Genomic DNA, 27,938 nt, shown 5'->3' with positions numbered 1-27,938 from the left:
CCGTCATCACGTTGGCTCTCTTTATCCGATCGCTCTCAAACACAGCTAACAAAGACAGGGAGGGAAAATGACACGTCGTTGATTAAATGAACTGGAAACAACCGACCTGATGTTCTAAGGCCACGGGGTTGGGGGTTGGGGTACACAACAAACGCCATTTGAGCCGTTTCGGTCGATTTCGTACTGCATTTTTACCGTTAACACACTCCCTCATACCTATGTGAACCTAAGATGACTCTGACCTAAACGACCTTGTCTATTTTAGTTCGGATGATCTTCAAAAACAGCTCTACCTGCCATCATGCATTATAAATGAAAGCTATGTTGTCTTTTGTTCATGCGTTCTGTTGACATACTTCATGTCAGGCGGGGGAATAAAAGAATAAAAAAAACAGTTCCCAGACACCTAAAGTATTTTACAAATACTTTATATTTACAAATACCGTTTCAAGCTGAATTCGTACCTGAATTTGCGAGTGGTAAAAGCAAAACTTTTTTTTACAGTATACAGGGTCCGTTCCCTTAATAAAGCATCAACCGACAAGTGCGTACGTTAGTGATCTTTTGGCACTTAATCCCGACCGGTGTGTACAGAAAGGAAGTGACTTGGTATATTACATCATCGGCATTCCTCCGTGACCTCTTGGCACTTAAACATAGGAGTAAATGGGAAAGGAGACATTATTTTTCTTTTTATATGAGGTACTGTATAATGCATGCAGACTACACACACATTGGACCATACATAATAATTAATACTCTCTGGTAAGATGATCTCAAGCGAGTCCATTCGTTTGAAAGGGAAGGTGGGGTTTCTCCACGCGTGATTTAAGCCGAAGGTGCTACTCGTTGCCGCTCGCGTATCTAAATCTCAGCAGCGCTATTATGGAGAGGGGTTTTTTTTCAGTTCTGTAGGACGTCGTGCCTTGGAGATCAGCTCAACTGACTCCTGTTTTAGAAAAGCAACAAAAATGCGAAGACAAAATAGAGTAACGTTTGTACATTCACATACGCTTACATGTAGAAAACGGGACATATGCACATAGAGAGACCATAGAGCGGAGTTCATCCAGTTTGATACTGATTTCCAGTCAGTTGAAGAGAGTTCAGGACATGCTGGTTGAACTTTGGCCCCCTTTCCAGACAACGTCGATGCTTTATGGTCTCTCAGGCCAGTTGGACTCGGAAGTCTAAGTTTGTACTAGCGTGTCGACATGCACACGTGTTGGTAGCAGCCGCTGCTTTCCAAGGAAAGAACAAGACTTGAGCTTTCGCCACACCAACGATGAGGAATTATACTAGCCGACTCGAAACGAAAGCACTCATGTGTATAAAAATAAAATTTGGAAGTAAAAGCCATCGACTGGACAGTAATGGCGAGGCAGTAGATGTCCGTTTCTTTCTCTCGAATCCTTTTGAAATGATTTCAGCAAGCACGTTTTTGAGGAAGTATCGGTGTCCTGCGTCCATCACGTGAATCTGTGCTAGGCACATCGAACCAGATGAACAAAAAAGAAAGAAAAACCCAACAAAATGTTTTAGGAAGCTGCTCATCCCAGTTTTTTTCCAACTAAAAACAGAACTGTAGTTTCCCGTCCTTGAGATAAAAGCCTTGTGACTTGCTTTCATCCAATAGTTGTCCGTTGGTCTTAAAGGTGACCTCTTCACAAAATTGTTGAAAAAAAAAAAGCACAAGCTATTGTTGGTGTCGAGTCTCTAGCTAGTGTTTCTCTCTTTTTGTGTGGAGAGGCTTTGGATGATGGTTTGACTGATTGGAGGTCTTTCGTCCTTCGTTCCAGGTTTGTTTTTGTCTCAGCTCTCCAGTGACATGGCGGCGATGAGCTGCTCTATTTTGTAGGCCAGTCGTTGTTTCTTCGCCGTCTCGTCTTGTTCCAGGGCAGCAGTGATCTGGAAATGAACAACAGGTAGGTGTTAATCATTCTGTGGTGTTATGACAGATCTCAGGTAAGGGGTCAGATTTTGCATGCTTTTAAGAATGTGTTATAATAAAAGGTGGAAAAGCTAAAATTTTTATAAAGGATTTAATGCGATCCCAGGACAAAAAGGGGAGCAGGGCTACAAAACTGAATGCAGCATTTAATGAAAAGACTCTATTTATTCTAAAATATTATTGCAATTTAAAATAATGGTGTACTATTTTAATATACTTTAAAACATAATTTATTCCTGTGAACAAAGCTACATTTTCAGCATCATTACTCCAGTATTCAGTATCACGTGATCCTTCAGAAATCATTCTAATATGCTGATTACATTTTTTGTTGTTGTTGTTTTTGCTGCTTAATATTTTTTTTGCAAACTGTGATTTTTTTTTTTACAGGATTCTTTGATGAATAAAAAGTAAAAAAAGAATATAATTTATTTAAAAAAGAAAAAACTTTTGTGATATTATACACTACCGTTCAAATGTTTGGGGTCAGTAACTTTTTTCTTTCTTTTTTTTAAAGAAATTAATCTTTTTTCTAGCAAAGATTACATTTTAAGATAAAGATTGTTAAATGAATAAAAAGTGATGCTAAAGACTGTTAGAAAATATTTATATTTTGAATAAATGCTGTTCTTTTTAACTTTTTGTTCATCAAAGAATCCTGAAAAAAGTATCACAGGTTCCAAAAAATATTAAACTGTTTCCAACATTGATAATAAATCAGATTGTTGTTAATAAATCAGAAGGATTTTCGAATGCATAAAACTATAAGGAATGACGAAAATTCAGCTTTTTATCACATGAATAAATAATTTTACACCATATTAAAATAGAAAACAATTATTTTAAATTGTAATAATAATTTACAAGATTACGTCTTTTTCTGTATTTTTGTTTAAATAAATGCAGCCTTGATGAGCATAAGAAACATCTTTAAAAAATATTAAAAATCTTACTGATCTCAAACTTTTGAACAGAAGTCTATCTTATTCAAACAGTAAAATTACAAAAAAAACAACAACACACAATTATAAAATCTGTCTTAAAATTTATTTTATTTAAAGGATTGATCTTAAGGACGCTTTGATATAAGGATGTTTATATATTAATTTTAGAATATGTGACCCTGGACCACAAAATCAGTCATAAGGGTCATTTTTTCTAAATTGATTTATACATATACAAATCGAAATACTGAGAAAATCGTCTTTAAAGTTGTCCAAATTAAGTTCTTAGCAATGCATATTACTAATCAAAAATTAAGTTTTTATATATATTTAATGGTTGGAAATTTACAAAGTATCTTCATAGAACATGATCTTTAGGCTGTCTGAACAAACAGACCGACTATTAACACTTGCAAAGTGACAGTCCTAAAGATTGAATTTGTAAAGCAAATCAGAATTACGTTCCATGTGAACAAAGTTGATGTTTCAACTAGAACATAAAACTCTTTCAGGCAACCATTAAACACCAGACATGTTCTTCAGACGGCATACTCTATATCTAATTATCACCGAGCAGTTACTGCTCACTGTGATAGGAGACTTGGACTAATTTTCAGCCTCTGAGAGAAAAATCGCCAGAGACTTAATTTCATGAATATTTTATTCAAAAGGAAAGTATAACTTGAGTCTGACCCAAACTGCAGAGTGCCATCTCTCATTTCCATCTGTGTGTTTTTTTGAAAACAGAGCAGTCAAAAATGTCGAGTCATGTTGAGAGGGGGCGGGCAGACGGGATCGACCCCTTTCTGTGCTCGTGTCATAATCTCTGACTGTGGTGTCAGAGGAACACGGCAGGAAGTGGCATCATGGCTTCTGTCTGCCATTCATTTGCACATCAAACAGTGAAAATAATGGGAAACTAGATCGATACGGGCACATCTAGTGAGCCAAGATGGGGCTTCATTAACGATAGCTTTCAAAGCCTAAAATGGTGGATGTGAGAGTACTGGATGGTGGGTGTGTGTGGAAATCTCCTCTTGTAACTGCGAAAGAATGACTGGTTGTAAACAAAGTGAATGTGCTTCACTACTCTGAAATTCACAGCGATCTACTGTTTTCATCTTTATGAATACTTCTTCTATGGAACACACAAGGAAGTGTTTTGCAGAATGTTCACTCTGCACTAGTTAACATAACATTAAGCATAAAAAAGTGACTGTACAAGGACGGTTATTATTGATAAAACTTGTTGATTTGATTTTAGTTTAATTTTGTTTTTCTTCCTTTATCTTCTTGTCTTTTTGTATATTTCCGATTAGTTTTATTTTAGTTTTAGTTCAGGTTTATGTGGAAGCCCATTTTTGCCACTGAATGAAAATTAAAAAAGGTAATCATGATTGCCAGAGTTGCATAATGACATTTTTCCCCTAAAATCATAATTGCAAGATATAAACTCGCAGTTCTGACTTTTTTCTCAGAATTGTGTAATATAAAATCTCAGTTGTGAATTATAAGTCAGTATTGCACAATATATACTTGTACTTCTGAGAAGTACAGTAAGTCAGAATTGCAAGTGAAAAACTTATAATTCTGAAAATAATAAGACTTTTTTCTCCGAATTGTGAATTTCTATCTCGCAATTGCAACCTTTTCCTCTGAATTGTGTTTATATCTCCCAATTAAGAGAAAAACGTATAATTCCGACTTTTTTCATCAGAACTGGTTATATCTCACAGTTGTGACTTTTCCCTCAGAATCGCGAGTTTATATCTCGCAAATGCGACTTTTTTTTCCCTCTGAATTGGGTTTATATCTTGCAATTGAGACTTTTTCCTAAGAATTGCAAGTTTATATCTCACAATTGCAACCATTTTCCTCAGAATTGTGAGTTTACATCTTGCAAATGCGACTTTTCTTTTCCCAGTTGTGAGTTTATATCTCGCAATTGTGACTTTTCCCTCAGAATTGCGAGTTTATATCTCGGAAATGCAACTTTTCTTCTGCAAACTGTGAGTTTATATCTCACAATTATGACATTTTCTTCAGAATTGCGAGTTTATGTGTCACAATTGCGACTTTTTTTCCCCTGAATTGAGTTTATATCTTGCAATTGAGACTTTTACATAAGAATTGCGAGTTTATGACTCACAATTGTAACTTTTTCCTCAAAATTGTGTTTATTTCTCATAATTGTGACTTTTCCCTTGTGAGTTTTTATCTTGCAAATGCAACCTTTTTTTCCCCTGAATTGTTTATACAATCTGAATTGTTTCCAACACTCAATTGTTTTTTTTTTCTTCTCAGAATTGGACTTGCAATTGCAAGTTTATATTTAACAATTCTGAGGAGAAAAAAGTCAGAAGCACAAGATTTAATTTATTAGCTATTTTTTATAATTTTAGCAATTGAACTTAAAAATATAACTTTATCTATTTTAATGTCAATTCAATTTAGTTTCAGCTTTATTTCAATTAACAAAAATGTTTTCCCTTATTGCTAATAGAGTTATCAATAACAACAAAAAACACATAAAATGGTCTATTCAGTGCAAGCCTGTGTAACTGTGAGAAACAAACCAACATATATAATATTTATCAATATGTAGTTAAGCTAAACTGAAAGCACTCTATGCATATTTTCACTAAAATAAATCACAAATTCAGGAAAACGTAGTTTGAATACTGTAGGATCTTTATCACCCCGGACAACATCAAACTCAGAAGCATTCGTGTGTAAAAGACAAATTTGGAAGCCATGAAGTGGATTGTGAGACACTAGATGTCTGTTTCATCTTCTATCAGCTTCCGGTATTCCCAGTACGCCTGCCATCGGAGCAAAGTTGGGCCCACACCTGCTCGGTTCGTCCCCGCGGCTATAGCTATGGAGCAGGTCAGCACTCCTACAGCCGCTGCGAGCGTGCGTTAGAGGTTCACAGCGTGAGCATGTATTCGACGAGGAGAGCGTGCACTGAATTTTTCATGCATTTCAGCACAGCTGCAGGAGCACTCTCCACATCATTGTGTCTGATTCAGTCGCCTTCATTTTAAGAAGAGCACATATTCTCTCTCTCTTTCTCTGTGTAGCGCTCTCTCATCAGGTTAAGTGCTCCAGAGCGCTGACAGAGGTAATTATTTTCAGTTGTCCTATTCGCATTGTATAATGAATCTGAATTACTGCATGCAGGTACGGATTGTCCCGCCACACACATTTGGCTGGGTGAACAAAAGAATGTTCTCATCTTAACATTGCGCTTGCTTTTTCATTTTTGAGTTCGGTGGGGAAAATAAACACAAGCAGGTGGTTTGATGGTCTACAGTAGTGCTTCCAAACATTGTTTGTCTCCCACACAGCTCAATTCACTGACAGCAAACCAGACGTGCTTTTCTTTTCTTTTTAACTACTATTATATTGAATATCTACTATAGTATTTCTATCTTCATATATTTAGAAAAGTTAATTGGTGGCATCTGGGTACTGTTTTAAAAATGACCTCTGACGACTGCAGTATTGATTTGATGTTTGATATATATATAAATTTACTAATACATGATTAACATTTTATATATAATTGTATGTATAATTTATTATATTATATGTGTATACACATATATTATAATTTAATAATATATCATGTAAATTATATATGATATTTAATATGTAAACTTTAAATATTTTACTATACTTTAAATATTTCAATTAGAAACTTTTTTCTGATATTTTTTATATTTAGTATTCATTTATTTATATAAGTAGTAATACTCACACCAGTACTGTTATCCAACAGAACTTAAATTTAAACTAAATTTTTCTAATATTGTCTTATATTTTATATATATATTGTTTTAAATTATTAATTAAATTAATTTATTATTATATAATATTATATATATTATAATAAATTATTTTATTGTAAATTATGTATATATATATATATTTATTATATAATTTATTATAATATATGTATTTAGAATTTATTAATATATCATTTAAATAATATATATAATATTTAATATGTCAAGTAAATATTTTTAATTAGAATTTTTTTAAACTAATAAATATTATTTATACTTACTACTCATTTATTTATATAAGTAGCTGTATATATTCGCACCATTCTTGTCATCCACAGAAATTATATTTAGATTACAATCATTTTATATTATGTACTATTATATAGTATTTAGTGTATTTTACAGTCAGTAGTCTATTTTTATTTATATAACTAGCTGTATTTAAACAGCATAATGTACAATCAGCTATTATTGTGTCATCCACACAAATAGCCGAACCCAAAACTCACACATTTTATATTTTCTGCCCTTAAAACAGCCAAAAATTAAATAAATAAAAAGAACGTCAATTTGCTGCCTCTAAAATTTGTTACAAATTATTAAATGCAAATTTACTGATTTAATCTACAAAGCAAGCTCGAAATCTTCACAAGTACCCTTTGGAATCTGAAGTACCCCTGGTATAAACATACTCCTGCATTGGTAATCTCTGCTCTATTTGTAGAAAGACAGACCCTGTGTATAAAAGAATGAAAAGGACACACAAAAAAAGCGGGACTGAGAGTACACGGGAATGTGAGGACAAGAGAAAACAGACCAACGACCAAAGAAACGATATTTACATGAGAGCGAGAGGAGAGGCTGCAGGCGGAGCTGTGTCTCCGGGCTCTCGGCGCTGCCCTAAATGCTGTGTAAAGTAAAGGTCAGACTAATGGGTCCCCTGAGTGGAGCTGCCATTACGGTTGGAACATCTCCATCGTGGGCCCTACTCTAGCGCTCTTTGTGTCGGAGTGGCTGTCAGTGATCTAGCTGTGTGTAATCTTCCTCATCAGAAGCCTATTCATTCTCGCTCTCTGTCTGTCCCCACACTGTGCATAAGTGTATGTGTGTGAGAGACTGAAGCTTGCCGCCGCTGGCTTTAGAGACTGGTTAAAGATGACATCATACTTTGAAACTCTATATCACGAGCACAGACCACAACTCAGCCGTGGTTTACTAACCAATTATCTATCAGGAGACAGACTCTACGTTCCCAGCCTAGAACCATCAATCCATAAACAAAATAAATGTTTTAAAATTCACATTTTGTAGCTATATTCAGGCATTTTAGACAGTACAGCTGGTCGACTTCAATACAGAGCACATAAACTGAGTCAGGAAGTCAGTCTGCATTGATATAACGCAAGAAATCAATAAGGATGTTTTAAAAATTAGGGTTGAAGGCTTGTTTTGATATTTCGCCTCACCTCTTCGCTGTACTTGCTAATGTAGGAGTAAATCTCGTTGAGGGCACTGAGCATGTTAAACTCATTGGAGTGCAGTCGTGCCTGTTCCGCCAAATACGCATTCATGTCCTGATCGGAGATGGCTGGAAGCCTGCTGATGTCAGCGTAGTACCTGTGGAGACAGCCAGGGGGCGATAGTCAATACCCAAAATCGATGTTGTGTGAGAGCTTGTTTGCACTATATTATATGGAGGAAAAGAGAACTATGGAGTTTAGTTTGTTACAATACTATGAAAAACAGAGATAAGAATTAAAATATTGTTAACACAATTCAATTTTTCACCTTTCTACCCAGTTCTTATAGTTGGGGATATCTTTAGCATAAAGCAGCTTATTAGAGGGCGAGTCTTTGCCCAATCTGTGTTCAGATGTGGAACACGAGTCCATGAAGGTCTGAGCCACCACAGACAGACAGGCATCCGTGATGCTGCTCTTATGGATGTCAAAAACAAACTGGGGATTCTTGATCACATTCACCCAGAAACGCAGTGGAAGGCTGTGGGGGATAGACAGAAACACAAACACAGACATAGAAAGAGAAATGTTATATTGGTCGAAACTGTCATTTTTCGTTCTTGGCGTATGAGTGTGTCTTCTCACCAGTTGCTTTTCCAGGTGTGGCGGACGTCAGTGTCATGGATGCCGTGCTTGTCGGCTTGTTCATCCAGGAAGTCAAACATGTATTTGATAGCTAACGGAAGCGCGCTGCCTCTGTGCACCGTACTGAAAAGAGTCTCGAACAGGTCATCCACGAATTTCTGTAGCGTACCCTAAATGACAAAAGAAAGACAGACTGTTAAACAAACATGACATTAGGAACAACTACAAAGGAACCAAACTATAGATTTTTGTAGCATTTCATTTGTAATGTCAGTCAAGGTACAGTTCTAATTCTGTACAGTTGTAATTTAGGATAACACTTTACTTAAGGTGTCCTTGTTACATGTTACATGTACTTAACAATTAATTATGCATAATTACATGCAAGTAACCCTAAACCAAACCCTAATCCCAATCCTAACCATACAGTAAGTACATGTAGTTAATTATTATTGCTCAGTACTTAAATGTATAATTACACTATAACAAGGACACCTTAAAATAAAGTGTAACCTAATTTAATTTCTACGTGAGCGTTTTCATTTTGAACAGTAGAGTATAGGTATATAAATATATCCCAGTCTCATTTTCTTGGTTAAACAAACATTACTATTAGAAAAAGAAAAACAACACAAAAAAGGTCTATTTTATATTTTTACATTAACAATGTAATTAATATTCTATTTATTAAAGCATTTTACATTTATTTTAAAATAACTCAAAGCAGTAATAATTAAAACAATACATTTTATTTGTGAATTTACGTTCAGCTATTCTTTTTAACAGTTAACTTTTAATAATTTTTTGGATCATCAGTCATCAAAGCTTGCTAAATATTGCTCACAGACACAGATTTACTTTAAATTTCACCAAGATGACTACTCACTAAAAACTTATTTTGACGTAACAAAGTGGTTTTATTTAGTGTGTGAGTTATGTACTTTTTTATATTAGTCTTCCAATTAACACCTTTATATTGTTCATTCAGACTGATTTGCGAATGCGAACACACATGAACACAAGAGGCGGGATTTATTGTATAAACCAATCACAGTTGGTCATAACCAGTCATATCCAATCATATCGCGATGGAGGCATTGCCTCCTCTTACATGATTTTCCTCCATTCATCCTCCATTCATTTCCTCCATTCATTCTCAGTCCAGTCTCTGGACTCCCGCTGCAACTTTACCTGCTGGTGTCACTGTAGGGCAGTGTTTCCTTTACAAAAACAAGTTTCAAAATACCCACTAAAAGCAGAGGTGTTACCTTAGTAGCTAGCAGGCGGGTGAGGTAGATCTCAGACACCATCTTGCTGCCGCGGTCGCCCTCCTTTTGGTCTCCGTGCTCGTGGTTCTTCACCAGGTGCCAGACTTTGACTCCGCTCTCCAGGTCCGGGGTGATCATAGGAGCACGGGAGCGAAGGCTGTCTGGACTGCCTGTGTACCGGAATGTAGAGTCTGTGGGAACAGAGAGAGAGAGATAAAGGAAGAGGATTATGATCTTCTCACACCTCCATTCTTTCACGTTGTCATTCTTTGGGATGAACAGAAAGAGCATGGCCCTCTCACATTTCATTTACTCGGTCTAACCCTCTATATCTCTTTCCTCCTCTCTCTCTCTCTCTCTATAGAGGATTCGTCTCTGTATTGTTTGAGACTGTGCGAGATGAGTCGACGCTCTCTGGCCTGTTCTTCAAAGGCTTCATAATTGGCTCGTCCTGATTCATTGTGCTGCAGACATGCTTTAAACGTCTGCGTCGCAGGACCTAATCAATGCATCTAAAGATTTCTAATGAGTTAAGCTCCCCGCTCATCCATCTCATCTCCTTTTCCCCTCCATCTTCGCGTGTTAAGTAATCAGTCTCTTGCTCACTTCTCCAATTAGATGTGTGGCTTTTTTCGCAGTGGTTGAGTGCTCTCTTGGGAGGTCGGATTGGCTTCTCACAATGGTGCTATATTCTTTCGTGTCCTTTAAAGTCTCTCTCTCTGCTTCTGTCCTCATCACCTGGCTTCAAAGGGCATGTGAAACGGCAAAGGAAGGCAAATAGCCTTGGCTATTTCGAGACAGAAGTGGAATTTTGAACAGATCAACATCACAAGGGAGAACCCCAGGAGAAATGGCGGTGTTAGCAGATGGGGTACAGGAAGAAGTGGATTGCCGTTTCAATCCACCTTAAGCTATGGCAAACTTACAGCCCTTTTGGCCAGTATTGGCATTGTGGGATTAATGCTACAGTGTATATGTGCATATACACTTGCCTTTACCACCATTACGTTGTCGAATAAACAAAGTCACAGCAAAAGAATGCTGTTATGAAACTCTAGATGGTGCAGGTTGATGGGTCATTAACACAAACTGATATGATATTCACAGCATTACTTGCATACACAGCCAATGAGCTTACTGCTTTACATTTACTTGGCTGGTTAGCATTCACTAGAGCATTTTCCAGCGTGCTTTCAGAGTTTCTCTGAAAACCTCCACCTCCCCAGCTCCACCTGTCCAGATCTGCTATGGGTTATTATATATGCTACTTGTGGAGCAGCAGTATGTCTTAAATACTCACAGCACCATATTAGTGTATGTATTGGCACTAGCAAGTTCCTGTACTTGCTTTGCAGCAGCAGCAATAATTTACAAAAACAAGCAATAACCAACAGCAGCAGCAGATATATTCTGCCAAGACCAAATACTAGGACTGCCCACAAATAAAATTTTTCTGGTCGACTAGTTGTCGCTCATTTTAAGCAATAGTCGACTATTAAACACACGTTTATTAATAACCATATAAATCATAGCCTCATAAGTGCGCAAGCGAAAAAGCTTGCCACAGCGCACCAGCAGATATAATAATTGTGAATGTGTCAGAGTAAAACAGTAGGGAGACTGCATTAACGTTTTAATAATTTATAAATAACAAGTGCTTTCTTTGTTTTGCAGTCGGCGACATTTACTCATCATCTCCGCAGTTGTGATCCGCCGATATGCATGTTTCATATGGATTACATAAACTGAGAATATTTGTTTTCTATTTAAATTTAAAAGTAGACATTTTACTCTCTGTAGATATATTTTTCATGTCTGTAAGGCAAGTATACACAGAGTTTTGAAGTTTCGCGCTCAAGTTTAGAGACCAAGGCGGCAGAAAGCGCAACTTGCTTGAATTATTTTACAAAAGTGCAACATTTCATTGCTATTGTGAGTGCACACAAATAAACATAGAGTCTTTACAGATTTGAAAAATGTATTACTTTTATCTGTATGAGCAAAAACGGCGGAGTATTTTAAGAGCAAGTGACCGCAACGGCACCTCCATCTGTCATGGAGCGAGTGCGCTGCTGTACAGCTTCCACACTCAATAGACAGATGAAAAGCCATATTTGAGGTCGATGAATGATAGGTGAGCGACTGGATGTCCTGCCCAATGTACTATATTACCACACAGACCAGTTGTTAGTCTTGCCACTTCCTGTGGAATTTTTTGTTATGGACTAATAAAATCCAATAAAATCTTGGTTAGTCGACTATTAGGGGACAGCTTTACCAAATTCATTAACATTGTCATCCACTACAATGCTAAAATCGTCAGAGAGTTGTTATTATAGATATGTTTTGTGAGTTTTCAGTCTGATATAGAAAGATGATAAAATAATGTTTTTCTGTTTTCTCTGCAGGCTGCACGCAAAATAATCCAGCACATTTTGTGTAGTCTAATACACAAACAAACGATTCTTTTGATTTGGTTCTTTGGTCAAAAATTTCCAAAGCCCATTTTTAGTACATAAGTAAAATGCTTTGGTAAAACATAATTGTGACAATAAATATATATATATAATAATTAGAGCGCTTGATCACATACCAACGTAAACTGGTGTGTACATTGATGCAGTGTGTTTCTGGTGTGTACGTTGCTCTTTTCAGCCAGTCAAAGGTGTGAGAGCAGTGTGTTATTTTGGGCCGGGGGTGCTGGCATGCTAAATTGAGCCGAGCTGCTAAGTGTTGAGCATTAAATTGATATGAATCAATCAGCGGGTGCCTGTGCACAGCTGTGCCCGCTGTGCCATGGCGTGATTGATGGGCACCGGGGCTCTGCCAGATGAGATAGCTGCTTTTTATGCACCACACACAAGAGCAGGTTGTAAAAACAGCCAAAAACAGTGCTGTGTTGCGCCATCTCATTCCTACTTGATGAGTTTCCTAAAATATACAACAAGCCTTTTGCAATAAAATAGATCAAAGTGCCAAACGTGACCCTAAAAACTCTTAACTACCAAATACAGGGGGAGGATACGAAAAGATTGAGGTTTGTTGGTTAACAAGAGCACGGCTGAGAAATAAAGATAGCTTTATAGAATATTTCTCGCGTTGCTTGTTGCGTCTTTCGCCGTTTGAAGTGTTCCCTGAACTTTAAATGTCATTATGTTTACAAACGATAAGAGACGATAATTACACTCTTTCATTATGCCACACGTACGTGAGACACATCCTCAAGCTTTGATTAACAGAATCGCGTAATACGCCGATACAGGCCGCATTTCATGTGGATCTAGTGAATTGAAGCCAGGTGAGATGTTTGTGTGCATAGTTTGGCAGGGTTGCTAGGTGACAATGCACAAGGGGCTCCATTTCAATGCTGGCCCTGGTATTTGGCTGTGTGTCATTCGAGTTTTTCGCCCGTGTGAAGTATCATCGGTGGTGCATAATTAGCAATCAGAGAGTGGCCTGCAGCTCAGTGTGATGGAAAATGAGAACGGGCCAGATGGGGAGCCCTGTGGCACTCCCTCAAAGCAACGCTATGGGGAAGGAGCTAATGTGTCCATTACGAGTGGCATCCAAACTCAGCGGAGAAATCAGCATTACTGTGCTTCATGCTAACTGCTAACACCTCTCTCTCTTCCGCTTACTCTTCCTGACATGGTCTCTCGCTCTCGCTCTCATTCCCCAGTGCCCAGAAGGTTCCCTTGGGCATCCTATGGGCTGCAAAGCAAAACTGCAGCACGTGGCTTGTGCGCAGTCATCATTTAAAGCTTGTGTATTTACCTCAAAGTCCTTCAAACTTCTAATTAGCGAAACAGATAATGCAACCATCATCTGACAAATATACTCACCGTATCTGCTGATTGAAGTCCGAGAGATGCTAGTTGTGGGTGGAATGTTGTAGGAGGACGTCTGCTTGGGCACCAAAGCAACCACACAGCGGTCTGATACCTGTACAAGAAACACAACATTCAAGTCAAGCTTCCTTCCTTTCCCTGTAATCCTTATTTCACAGTTTTTGGTTTCACAGCCTCTTATTATCAAGAAATGTTCAAGATAGTGGAGCACAACTAATGCTGTTTTATTCTGCTTTTGAGGAGTTATTACTTCAGAATTAAATATATTTCTGCCGAACAGATTCTCAGTACATTTCTATTGCTTTTCAAAAACGGTGTGAAATTGTTCGGTTTCTCCCCAGTGCCGAAATAAAGTGACGTTAAAGTGCTTCAAAAAGATCTGTTCTACTTATAAATGTATAAGGGGTGTTCACGCTGTGTTCTCGGATCAAATGCGCATTAAAGCCTTTTCTTGGGTAAAAGCAGAGTTTCGCCTCTCGTGCTTCGCACAGAAAAAGGATTGTGATTAGACAAGAAACCCATATTTACATATGACAGCACATGAGATCTCCTTCACTGAGACGCACGTCACTCTACGGCACTCAGAGATGACGGATGGAGTAAAAGAGAGAGAGAGTGAGGCTCACTGAAAAGTAATGGCGTCGTTCACTGCCTGTTGTGCCTTGTGCTCTCCAGAAAGATGAGTACTGAGCTAAATGAGTAAGCTGCAATATGAATGGTCCAAGAAGAAGGAAAAGGAAAAAGGAAATTAAATGCACACGTAACAACAAGGTTTGGACATTGTGAATGCAAGTTTGAGGCAACTCAAACTAACCAACAGCACTGAGCTTGGATATTTTTTACATTCCTGTTGCTAAGCAACTATAGTGCTAATCCATCCCATAACTAAGATTATTAATATAATATAATATAATAATTAAAGAAAGAAAGAAAGTAGCTGAGATTTAGAATGAAAGGTAATGGCAAAAATACAAACACAAAGGCAGGTCAAGAGTTTGACAGGTGAGGCAATGTAGTGATTGAGTCATTTAGAGATGAGAAAGTAGAAAGGGATGAGGAAAGATGAGGTTATGGAGTCTGAGACTTTTATACATTGGGGTGAAACTCTCCATTTTTCTCTGTCTGCTCTGTGAGTGCTCACGCTCCGTCTGATCTTCTGTATTAATCTGAACTGTCAAGAGCTGCAGAGGAAATGAGGTCTACCCTCACAAAGACAACTGACTCAACCTCGATTCAGCACAAGAAAGCAACTTCCTTAAAGCAAACTGGAAAAATCTTGGCCGATTCTCATACTGTCTGCAGTTCAGGTTGTTATCCTGGTCTCTATGTTTAGCTGTAATACAGAATTTTATAAAAGTGATTTAGAGATCTAATAATTAGTACTCCTGATATTGTAGCAATTACTCCAGTCTTCAGTGTCACACGATCTTTGAGAAATCATTTTAATATGCTGATTTAATGCTTTCTTATTATTATTAATGTTTAAACAGGTGTGCTGTATCAATTACCCGGCAAAACAGCAGAGGTATTATTGGTGCCATATTGCTAGGTCTGTTTTTATTACAAAAAAAAATGATCAGATTACTCGATTAATCATCAGAATAATCGACCGATTACTCAATTACCAAAATAATTGTCAGTGACAGCCCTAGCATCCATCCATCTATCTATATCTATATCTATATACATAACCATCAGGTGACACCACCTATTCATCATATATGATTATGATAAGGATTTTATTCGTTTAACAAAAGCTACTGAAAATAGGTCAACAACCTCATCTATAAGTCAAAGGTACTCTCAGATACTAGCAAACTTATTGCCTGTATCGGTTACCTGGTATAATACTGGAAGTGTTATTATTGTCTTATTGCTATTTTATGTCTTTTAAGTCATTTTGAAGTCTATTGTTTGCTTAGGTCTTTTTATTACCACAGAAAATGATCAGATCACTCAAATAATCATCAGAATAATTGACCGATTACTCAATTACCAAAATACTTATCAGTGACAGCCCTAGTCTTCACTAGTACTTTTGATCAATTTAATGCATCCATCCATCTATCTATAACTATCAGGTGACCACCTACTTATCACATATGATTATGATTTTATTTGTTTAACAAAAGCTACTGCAAATAGGTCAACGACCTCATCTATAAGCCAAAGGTCTCTCAGATACTAGCAAACTAGGTCAAGTGCCACAGTCTTAAGATCTCCCGTCAACATAAAACATCACATTTCGAGTCCATTTCATTTCAGAAAACCTCTCTGTCCACCATAATGGAAACGATAAGCACCTCCTGAGCTCCTGTGAAGGCTGAGGGTAGTTAGGAGTCTTCACTCACCTCCCTACACTCTCACGGCTCATGATGGTGTTACTTTAGGCCCTGTACGCCCCCATAAGCTCCAGCCCTATTAGTGCAGGTTTCTCCTCGGCTGACCCTTACTGCAGAGCGGGCTAATAGCCTCACTGGAGAGACACTTGAAAGCGTCCAGGACTGTGGACGAATCACCTCAGAGAGGCGGCCGAGTGGGATGACACTCACAAACGTCTTTTTTTATAGCTCACTTTCTCCCTCCATGGGATGTACAACTCCAATGGCTGGTAAGCATCAAATATCAACCATTGGAGTAAAAAAAGAACATTATTTTGGGTAATTGGGTTTGTAACTTATATTTTTGGCTCCTACAGTAGCCTCCCGTGCCGCAACGCCAACTCTTCTTCTCTCACAGCGGGTCTCTGTGGTGGACGTGGCGGCCGTACGGAGCCTAAATGATGGAGGGGAGATGCATTCGCCCTTGAGGGATAATCCTCAGCCAGGCAGGTGGGCCGCCGGTGGGTGTGAGAGTGATAAGGGGTGAGCTTTCCTCATGATAACGTTTGCATCAAGCAGACAGCTGACCCCTTTTCCCCATGTATCTCTGATCCCCCTGCCTGTGCTCTATCTGATGGCGATCCGCAAGGTAACGCGCCTTTAACTCAGACGCCGCATCCAGGCGGTGGGGAAGGATGAGGCGATGTGTCCGCCATTCTGCCTCTTCTTTGAAATACGGCAGGTTTGGTCACGCTAGTACAAAGAGTGTGAAACACCTTTGCCACATGATAAATACAGCTGAATGATTGCCGTTCAATAGCTGAAATGGATGAAAGCATCATAATACAGATGGTAAATGTGTTGAGATGTAAAAAGAGAATTTAACTTGAATAGTTAAAATACACACTATAACATATGTCGACACTGTATGTCTAGTATAAGTGATGAGCAGTTGACAAACAGGCTTGTATGTCAAACTGTAAGTCCTTGAGCTTTGTCAGCACTCGAAAAGACAGCTTAACCCCCGGCAGTGATCTATGCCAAGCGCCTTACACAATGATATACAACAGAGATGTTTATCTATTTTCTTTTGGTGCCAGCAAAGCTTACTTATACTTATGAGCATCAAGGGATTCATGTGCTAAACGCACACACACTGCTGTTTCTGTCAAAGTGCACTGTGAAAGTCTCATGTTATCTAGATTTTTTTAAATTGTTAATTATAAATAAATTTAAATCCAAAACACAAATTCATTCAGAAACAAAACAAGTGACTGTCTTTATGAGTCAGTGAATTATTCACTCAACTGAGTTGAGTAAGACTTTTTTGAAAGAAATGAATACTTATATTAACCAAGGACACATTAAATTGATAAAAAGTGACAGTAAATACATTTATAATGTTACAGATGGTTTCTGTTTCAAATAAATAATCTTCTTTTGAACTACTTATCAAAGAATCCCGAAAAACATACACATTAAGCAGCACTTTCGAGTATTATTATTAATAACAAATAAATATTTCTTAATCACTGAACAAAAAATGTATTATGGTTTCCACAAAAATATTAAGCAGCACAGCTGCTTATTATTATTAATAATAAGAAGAATATTACTTGAGCACCAAACAAGCATATTAGAATGATTTCTGAAAGATCAATTGACAAGACTGAAGTAATGGCTGCTGAAAATGTAGCTTTGACATCACAGGAATAAATTATATTTTTAAAATATTAGAATAAAAAAACAGTCGTTTTAAATTGTAATATTTAACAATATTACTGTATCTTTAATTAAATAAATGCAGCTTTGGTGAACATAGGAAACTTTCAAAAAAACGTCTTGCCGAATCCAAACGGGGCTGTCAAACGATTAATCGCGATTAATCATAGTCATAATCACATACAAAATAAAAGTTTGAGTTTGCCTAATATATGTGTGTGTACTGTGTGTAATTACTATGAATATATAAATATAAACACATGCATGTATATATTTAAGAAATATTTACAAGTGTATGTATTTATTATAATTTTTATATAATTTCTATTATGTATAAATAAAAAAATATTATACATAACATATTTTCTTAAATATGTACATTAATTTGTTATAATTATTTATATATACATAATAATACACATATGTGACCCTGGACCACAAAACCAGTCTTATGTTGCACAAGTATATTTGTAGCAATAGCCAAAAATACATTGTATGGGTCAAATTTATCGATTTTTCTTTTATGCCAAAAATCATTAGGACATTAAGTACAGATCATGTTCCATGATGATATTTTGTAAATTTCCAAACGTAAATATATCAAAACTTAATTTTTGATTAGTAATATGCATTGCTATGAACTTTATTTGGACAACTTTAAAGGCGATTTTCTCAATATTTTGATTTTTTTTTGCACCATCAGATTTCAGATTTGCAAATAGTTGTATCTCGGCCAAACATTGTCCTATCATACATCAACAGAAAGCATATTTATTCAGCTTTCAGATTATGTATAAATCTCAATTTTGAGAAATTTACACTTATGACTGGTTTTGTGGTCCAGGGTCACATACACATATATATTAGGCAAACTCAAACTTTTATTTTGTATGCGATTTATCATTGTTTATCATTTGGCAGCATTATTTTAAATCGTAGTGTTTTTTTCTATATTCAATATTTAACTATGTAAAACTAGTTGGTCTTAAAGGGATAGTTCATCCAATAATGAAAATTCTGTCATTAATTACTCACCCAAACCTGTGAGACCTTTGTTCAACTTTAGAACAGATATTTTTGATGAAATCTGCATAGACGGCAAAGTAACTGACACGTTCAAGGCCCAGAAAGGTACACGTGTTGAAGACTTACACGAAAGAGAAAAATAAAGTTATTTTGAATAAAGTTATTTTTTTGCGTACATGAATTCTCTTAGCTTCATGAAATTACAGTTGAATCACTGATGTCACATGGACTATTTTAACAATGTCTTCACAACCTTTCTTGGCCTTGAACGTGGTAGTTGCATTGCTGTCTATGCAGGGTGAGAAAGCTCTCGGATTTCATCAAAAAATATCTTAATTTGTGTTCCCTTAGGTAAACAAAGATCTTACGCTTTGGAACAACATGAGGGTGAACAAATAATGATAGAATTTTCATTTTTGGGTGAACTATCCCTTTAAGGAACCCTTCTGAAATCAACTTACATCAGTCTAAACAGGAATGCAAACAGGAACCTTGTTTTGATGGTTTTCAGAAAGGTGTTGGGCACTAGTCAGCTGGTCAGGTTTAGGCAGACCAGCTAAACTCCACCTTAAACCAGTTAAGACTGACAATATAGTTTCGATTTAGGTAACTAGTTACGTTTTGAAACACATAGTTTTGCAGACTCCTAGACAAAGTACTGTGCTATACAACTACTTCTGTGACATTCCTTGTGAGAGATAATAACGCACACATTAACAGAGGCCTGTTTATTTGAATTGTTAATGCCAGTGTCTCTCATGCTGCTCCAACTATTTAAATTGGAAATTTGAGGAGTACGGTGGCCCCTCTGGGACACGCTGCCAGTCCTCTGTAATGTCATTCAGCCTACGCAAGGTCAAGAGGCTCACTGATTTCAAGTAAGAGTGGATGAGCGAGAAAGAGAAAAAAGAGAGCGAGCGAGTGGGAGAAGCAGCAGAGCCTAGAGGAAAAAGGGCCACGCTAGCTTTCAGACTGATGAAAACTTTTTCACGCCTAGTGCTCTAATCAGCCCTGTGCAATCAAAATGAGCAATCAGCAAAGAACATGGTGACCACAGGTTTATGAAGCCACAGCACGAAACGTTAGAGACACAGCGGCTGATTATACTGTCTGCTCTCTTAAAATATGCCCTTACTCTATTGAGGAACTCAAGGAACGGTTGAGATTAGCATATCCGTAGTATTTCGGGAGAGGTGAGAGTGCTTGTGTGGAGGGCTCAGGAGTCATGTATTTTAATGCAGTGTTCTCTACAGGTCCCTGCCTTCTGTTTTTGCTTTTCTTTCTCTAAACTCTGAGTTTCACCAGTTTCTGTAGAAACAGCAAGAGTTAATATAGCAAATACTGAGTATACAGCTCCCTAAGCAAGACACCTTGTGATTTATTTTGAATATGTTAGACGCAGGTGCACCAAATGACATAAGCAGAGGAAAATCTCATCTCTCAGATGTTGTTCTTTCATAGAGACTTACCAAAAAGTCTCCAAGCCTTTTACATTTATTTCAAAACTCACTAATAACTTAAAGGAGAAGTCCACTTTCAGAACAAAAATTTACAGATAATGTTCTCACCCCCTTGTCATCCAAGATGTTCATGTCTTTTTTGTCTTCAGCCGTAAAGAAATTATGTTTTTTGAATTAAACATTTCTGGATTTTTCTCTATATAATAGATTGGTATAGCGCCCCGATTTTGAACTTCCAAAATTCAGTTTGAATGCGGCTTCAAACAATCCCAAATGTGGTTGTAAACGAAGAAGGGTGTTATCTAGCGAAACGATCGGTTATTTTCATTTAAAAAATACAATTTAAACACTTTAATCTCAAACGCTCGTGTTTTTTCCGGTTCATGACAGTTAGGGTATGTTGAAAAAGCGATATATTTTGTTTGTTATGTTCAGCTATTCCTTTACAACGCCATTTTAGTGGCACGTAAAAAAAAATATATATATATATGAGATTAAAGTCGTAATATTTTGAGAATAAAGTTGAAATATTTTCAGAATAAAGTCGAAAGTTTGAGAATAAAGTCAAAATATATGGAGAATCAGGCTGAAATATTTCAAGAATAAAGCCGAAATGTTTAGAGAACAAAGTCGAAATATTTTGAGAATAAAGTCGAAAATAACAGGAATAAGGTCGAAATGTTTTGAGAATAAGGTCGAAATTAGAAGGAATGAAAAAAAAAAACAGTATAGCCTAATTTAATGAAGTGAAAGTCTCACTGTAATCAGAAATATGACTGATTAACATGTCACTTAAACCGAGGCAAATACAGTGATCTGTCACGCCACATTAAAGAACGTGAAAAACACATTATTGTACAAGAGATATTGTTTGTATTTCGCTATAAAAATGACAGCTTTTGAAAGCTGAGACTTTAGAATATCTCCCAGTGCTCCCAATCTGGTCCATCTGGATGCGCAATATGCTTGAACACGCACTCAAAATATTATAAATTTTAATCTTGTAATTGCTACGAATTAATTCTCGTAATTTCGACTTTATCCTCGTAATATTTCTGCTTTATTCTCGTAATTTTGACTTTATTTTCTAAATATTACGGCATCATTCTCTGAATATTACATCTTAAATCTCGTAATCTTAGTTTTTTTATTTTTTAACATGGCACTAAAACACTGTCATACTTTTTAATAGTTAACTTTTAACTAGAATAGGCTAGAATATACTCTCAAAATATTACAACTTTAATCTCGTAATTGCTACGAATTCATTCTCGTAATTTTTACTTTATTCTCAAAGTATTTTAACTTTATTCTCGAAGTATTTTGACTTTATTCTATAAATATTTAGACTTTATTCTCTAATTTTGACTTTATTCTATAAATACTTATTTTCGTAATTTCGTCTTTTTTTTTTTTTTTAAATATTACGACTTCATTCTCAAAATATTACGATTTTAATCTCGCAATCTTCGATTTTTGTATTTTTTAACGTGGCACTAAAACACCATGATATTTTTTAATAGTTAACTTTTAACTATTTAAAAATTTTTCAGATCATCAGTCATCAAAGCTTAAAACACTGGTCACAGACACGGAGATTTACTTTAAATTTCACCATACTGTTTACTCACTAAAAACTCCCATTGTAAATCTTAGTGGTTATATCTAAGTTGTTTACTTATTTTTTTTTAAAATGAGTCTTCCCATTAACGCCATTATATTGTTCGTTCAGACTGATTCGCAAATGCGGAATGAGCACAAACAAAAGAGGCAGGATTTATCGCATGAACCAATCACAGCTAAACATAACCAGTAATATTCAGTCATATCATGAAGAAGACATTGCCTCCTCTCACATGACTTTCCCCCATTCATTTTCCACCTGCCTTCTTCTCTTTAAAAAAAAAAAGTGATTTATAAACGTTTCAATGTTATATTTTGCAACATTACTGTTGTTTTACTTTTGTACAATGATTTTTTTTCCACCTGCCTTACCGGATTAAACAACCCTGCAACTAAGTATAATATTTTGTTGGAAAATGTGTTTACCATGGTACATTTCTGTAATGGTAGTACTCAACACTAGAAATGACATCTCCTTTTTTTGTCTGTCTCATCCTCAGACCACACATTATGACAGCCCATATGATGAGCTCTTTCAGAAGTAATTATGAGAATGTGTGCACACATTCTGTGGCATCTCTGGACACAAAAAGAGGTAAAATGTGCAGTGCACATGCTTTCTCTCTCTCTCTCAATAACTGCTGTTATCAGGTAGCTGCTCTGACATGTGCTGTCTCTGTGGTGTCTGAAGTAAAGACAAGGTAAAGGCTGTAATTAATCCACTGAAGGTAAAGGACAAACGTGCACTCTCTCTCTCTCTCACACACACACAGACGCACACAAGCACTTTTCCAGCTACACACTTAAAATTTTCAGCGGCCAAGCTCAATAATTGTCCTCTATTATACTGTCCTGTGTAGTGTGATTCAGACAGAGATCTGCTGTCTGTCTTCCTGGAGCCAAACACTCACAGCGAGACATTTTGGAGCAAAGCGAGATAAAGGAAGTGTTTTTTGTTGAGCTTAATTGATGTTTCATATCTGAGGTGTTAAATGGATATACAGAGGATTTCCTTTGTAGAATGTTGTCCTTGTTGCATTTTTTCTGTTTTCAAGGTGCTATAATCTACGGTTTTGTAGCATTATACATTTGCAATTATATTATATTGCTGTAAACATGTTAACTTGAAAAAAATACTGATTAAGAACATGGATTTTTGCTATTTTTGCATTGGGGAGAGAGCTCTGCATTGAGAACGAACGAGTTCGTAGTACACAGTACATCAGATTCTTTCTTTCTATCAATAGAGCATAGAAAATCCATGATACGTCCTCTTTAATGTCTACTCGCTTAGACAGAAGAGGGCACCATGAGCTTATGTATGAGCGTGCATGTCCTTTTTTGTACCTGATAGTGCATGAGAGTGTTGAGCCTCTTCCAATCATTTTCAATCTTGGTGGTGATGTCTTCATCCTGCAGGACCACTCGGGCCATTCGTCCCTGACGCCACTCTGAAAAATCAAACATTTACCATTAAAACAGACACTGTGAACCTCCCCCAGCTCAAAGTAGATTGATTTGATCCAAAGTGAATCTGAATGTGTCTTTTCACATGAGTTAGAAATGAGTGTGTGTATGTGCAGTAGGGTATAATTAAATGCTAAAGAGAGAGCTGATAGGATATAGACAGGCTCAGAGTGAGAGTGATCATTGATTTTCTCCTCTGTTGAATGGGGTTTATTAGTTTACGTGGTTGCCAAATGCACAGATGATGCCTGCAGAAACCTACCCCCAACACACACATGTGCACACACACACACACACACACACACACAAAAGCAATGCCAGTTCTGCAGCAACAGAGACAGAACATCATCATGGAGGAGATTGCTCTGGCCAAGGTGCTGGAAGGATGATTTGCACCGCTGACAGGGGGCTTTTGTGCGGCGTGTGTGTGTGAGATGGGCGTTTGTGTGCCAGAAATGAAATGTGGAGTCAGTCTGTCAGCGCCGTCTGTCAGCTTTTACCTGGGTCACACACACACCTGCTTGTGTGTGTGCAAAAAGTGTACATTTCTATAACAGTTTATGCATTACAGCAATGAAATCAAATAATATTGAAATATATTTTTTTGAAATGTACTGATAAAAAGCTTTTCTGTGACTCTTTCTGCAAATGCATCATTGAATCATTCATTCAAACAATTCTGTTCAAAAACAAATTCATTTAGAAATTAAACAAGTGACTCTTTCTGAGTGAGCAAATTAATCATTCAGCCAATTGTTCCCTTTAAAACACTGATTCTTTTAGGAACAAAACAAGTGGTTTTCTTCATATAATTAAAGTTACAAAATCAGTCACTTAATTCATTCAAAAGTACTGATTCATTCAGAAATTAAACAATAGCTTTTTCATGAGTGAGTAACTGAATCATTTAGTTAACTGATTTGTTCAAAAAGACCAAATCAATCAGGAATGAATCAGATGACTATCTTTGTAAGTGAGTCATTGAATCATTCACTCAAATTATTTGTTCAAGAACACTGATTCATTCAGAAATGACACAAAAACTTCTTTTAATTGAGTAACTGATTCATTCAGTCATCTGATTCCTTCAGAAGGCTGAAGAGAATGTGATTGTTTTTAAACAGTGAGTCATTCAATGATTCACTCACACTATTCAGTCATAAACACTGACTCAATAAAACAGAAAAGAAAACTGACTAACTGAATCATTGTGACTGAGTAACTGAATCATTCAGTCAACTGATTCCTTCAAAATGCTGAACAAAAAGTGACTGTTTTTACACAAGTCATTAAAAATCACACTGATTCATTCAGGAATGACACAGGTTATCTAATACAGGTTATGAGTGAGTAACTGAATTATTCAGGTCAACTGATTCCTTTAAACACAGATTCATTTGGGAACAAAGCAAGTGCTTGTCTTTATATAATTAAAATCACTAAATCAATCACTTGATTCATTCAAAAGCATTGATTCATTCAAGTGTTTTTTATAAATGAGTAACTGAAACATTTAGTTAACTGATTTGTTCAAAAGAACCAATTCAATTAAGAATTAATCTTTGTAAGTGCGTCACTGAATCATTCACTCAAATGATTTGTTTAAGAACAACAATTCATTCAGGAACGATACAGAAAACTCTGAGTAACTGAGTCATTGTGACTGAGTAACCGAATCATTTAGTCAAATGATTCCTTTAAAACGCTGAACAAAAAGTGATTTTTTAATACTATGAGTCATTAAATGATTCACTCATACTGTTTAGTCAGAAACACTTATTAATTTAGGAATGATACAGGTGACCATTTATAAGTGAGTAACTGAATCATTCATTCAACTGATTCCTTCAGTCAAGTGATAAATACAGAAAACAAGTGACTGTCTTTATGAGTGAATCTCTTGAAACATTCTCTGAAAGAATCTGTTCAAAAACACTGATTCATTTTACTAAATGATTCATTCTGCTGTGGCTTCGTTTTTTGGGTAAAACAAAAATTGACAAAGTAACACAATATTGTGTCTAAAATGTTAGTCACAAATTTTTAACTTATATTTTGAAAGCAATATTACACTTGTGTGCACACGTTAAACTCACCCAGGTCCATGTCCACAGCTTTGGGTCTCTGTGAATACGGCATGTTTTTATACACAGCATCCAGAATCTTTTCTTTGACCTGCGTGATGGTGTCACAGTTCAAAACCTTGACGGGGATCTCTGGGCTGTTCTCGTTCTCTGGGTTGACGCAGTTTAAGATCTGGAGGGGGAAAAAATGCGAATGAGGATGATGAGATGTTGGGCTGTGGTCGGTGAAGCCGTAGGTGCAAAGCGTGGCTCTGGAAAAGGCCATTTCCTGGCCCGAGAAATCTAATTTCACACCCTCTGCAGGACCCCAATCTCAGCCTTAGCAGGGTATGAGAGACTAATGAACACTACCCTCCCTCAGCCAGACTGTCTGCTTCCAAACACACACACACACACACACACAGTAACAGCATTGACATTCATGAGAGTTTATTAGGTACTATGTTTATCAGCGTGGTTATGAGGGTGTGTGATGCTGACCAGTGTCTTGTAGTCAATCTGTTGCCGGATGAGTTTGTCCTCACTGAGGGAGTATCGAGCCTCTCCGGTGATGGCGTCTATTGGGCCTTTTTCCATCTGCTGTTTTATAGCGCAATACAGCATGAAGAGAGGCTCACCTGCACACTCCTGTAGACAAAGACACCACCGCACATTATTATTATTACTTAAAATGATAGTAGAAACATTTACACTATTACAGACTCCCATTTGAAATATTATACTGTACATTTAATACTGCACATCCATGATTACTTGGATAATTTTTGACCAACATAAAAGGCCAAAAGCTTTCTCAAAAAATGACTCATCAGCTTTATGCAATTTCCAATTGCCTTTCTGGGAAACAAATTTGTGTTTACACATCCCCAGGTTATGTTTCTGCCAAACTACTTCACTGACTGGATTTGCCCCATTCATGGCAAGATATAAAAGTATATTTTAGTTTGCGGCACTTAACAGCAAGTAAACATTATATCCTTGAGTGCAACTAAATGCTAAAACTCTGAAGTCAGACCATAAAGTCTAAATACATTAATGTCTTTGATATTTCTTATATGACTGTTTGCAGAGACGCCAATTATTTGAATGAGCTCCTCTAAACATACAAACTGTAGTTGATCGTGACATGACTGGTGCTTCCTGTCTAATTGGGCGGCTCTGACTCAGCTGCAGAGTGAACCAGACTTCACGATGAGCGTCAAAAGTCTGTCTAGATGAGACTAGTACCACTACAGGAAGCCAAATCAGCAAGTTACCTTCAGGAACTTATGTAGCAGGAAAGCAAACCAGTTGGTTAGCATCTTCTCAGCAACAGACTCTGTCCTGAAACACACAAAAAACACAAGTCATCATCAAGTGATGTCACTTATCGTCAAGAATACTTACGTATTTCCTTTTTTCCTATAATAACGGCTTGGTTTTGATGAAGGAGAAAACAAAGTGTGAAAAACACTAGATTCCTTCCCTGTCAGTCACACCAGACTGTCTCTTTTTCCATTTTTCTTTTTTTTTCTTTTGACCACCCCCGTCTCTCTTTCTTTCTTTGCTTTGAGTGACGAGACAGATACACAAATCCACATATGACAAACACACGACTGAAACGTGGATCGTGAACGTTAGAGTTGTGGACAATAATTTGGGAAGAGGGAAAAAGAAAAAGCCGAAGGGTTTGTTGAAGACAGAGCAGGTGGAAAACGAAGAGAGAGAGGGAGGCTAAGATAAGGCAGACAGAGGAAGAGAGAACAAACAGCACCCCGACGGGAGTGGTTAACGAGCATGAAAAATACATGAAAGGGTTATTCCCTCGTTCTGACGGCTGAGCGCGCCTGTGGAATACCAATACCTCTCTTTCCCTGCAAAACATTTCTCCTTTCACCCCGGAAAATACTTTTTCTCCCCCCCCCTCTCTGTCTCTATCAGGCAGCGGGTATTATGTTCACTTATGGACATTACAAATACACATAAGCATCACAGGACGATGTAATATCAGCTGTGTAATTGTCGCGGCGATGTCTGCGACGTTATGCGCTCGCACACACTTTCGCACGCACAGTCTGCTCAGGCCGCCGTGGGGACGGTGAGGTAGCACACCGGCAATTTACTCAACAGCGGTGAGAGAAAATGACTCTCTTAATGCATGTGGAAATAACTATGATTACACCGCTGAGACAGCCCGCAAACACCGAGTGTGGAGAGAATGTGTGTGTGCTTGAGAGTGTGCACGTGTGCGTATTGTGTTTGAGAGGGTCACGCTTCAGGGTCACACGTGAGAGCGAACGCTGATCGGCGAGACAAGATGAGGTGTGTTTATAGAGGTCAGGTCTGGAT

At 37.1% G+C, this 27,938-nt stretch overlaps 1 protein-coding gene across 2 annotated transcripts in view; it reads right to left on the bottom strand.

Annotated features, from left to right (window-relative positions):
- Positions 1–1,672: 1,672 nt before the first annotated feature.
- plxna2 (plexin A2) overlaps positions 1,673–27,938 on the bottom strand; it is a 269,674-nt gene continuing 243,408 nt past the window's right edge. For both annotated transcript variants that reach the window (XM_051096153.1, XM_051096152.1), the window contains exons 23-32: positions 26,867–26,933; positions 26,091–26,237; positions 25,623–25,782; positions 23,407–23,510; positions 13,902–14,001; positions 10,060–10,250; positions 8,792–8,961; positions 8,475–8,687; positions 8,153–8,303; positions 1,673–1,908 (exon numbers count right to left, since the gene is read on the bottom strand). In XM_051096153.1, the coding sequence (XP_050952110.1) occupies positions 1,813–1,908; positions 8,153–8,303; positions 8,475–8,687; positions 8,792–8,961; positions 10,060–10,250; positions 13,902–14,001; positions 23,407–23,510; positions 25,623–25,782; positions 26,091–26,237; positions 26,867–26,933 (1,399 nt within the window). In that variant the 3' untranslated portion in view covers positions 1,673–1,812. The remainder of the gene's footprint in view (positions 1,909–8,152; positions 8,304–8,474; positions 8,688–8,791; positions 8,962–10,059; positions 10,251–13,901; positions 14,002–23,406; positions 23,511–25,622; positions 25,783–26,090; positions 26,238–26,866; positions 26,934–27,938) is intronic.

The sequence above is a fragment of the Labeo rohita genome, chromosome 23 (assembly GCF_022985175.1).
Source record: "Labeo rohita strain BAU-BD-2019 chromosome 23, IGBB_LRoh.1.0, whole genome shotgun sequence".
NCBI classification, from domain to species: domain Eukaryota; kingdom Metazoa; phylum Chordata; class Actinopteri; order Cypriniformes; family Cyprinidae; genus Labeo; species Labeo rohita.
This window is presented reverse-complemented; position numbering and strand designations above follow the sequence as displayed.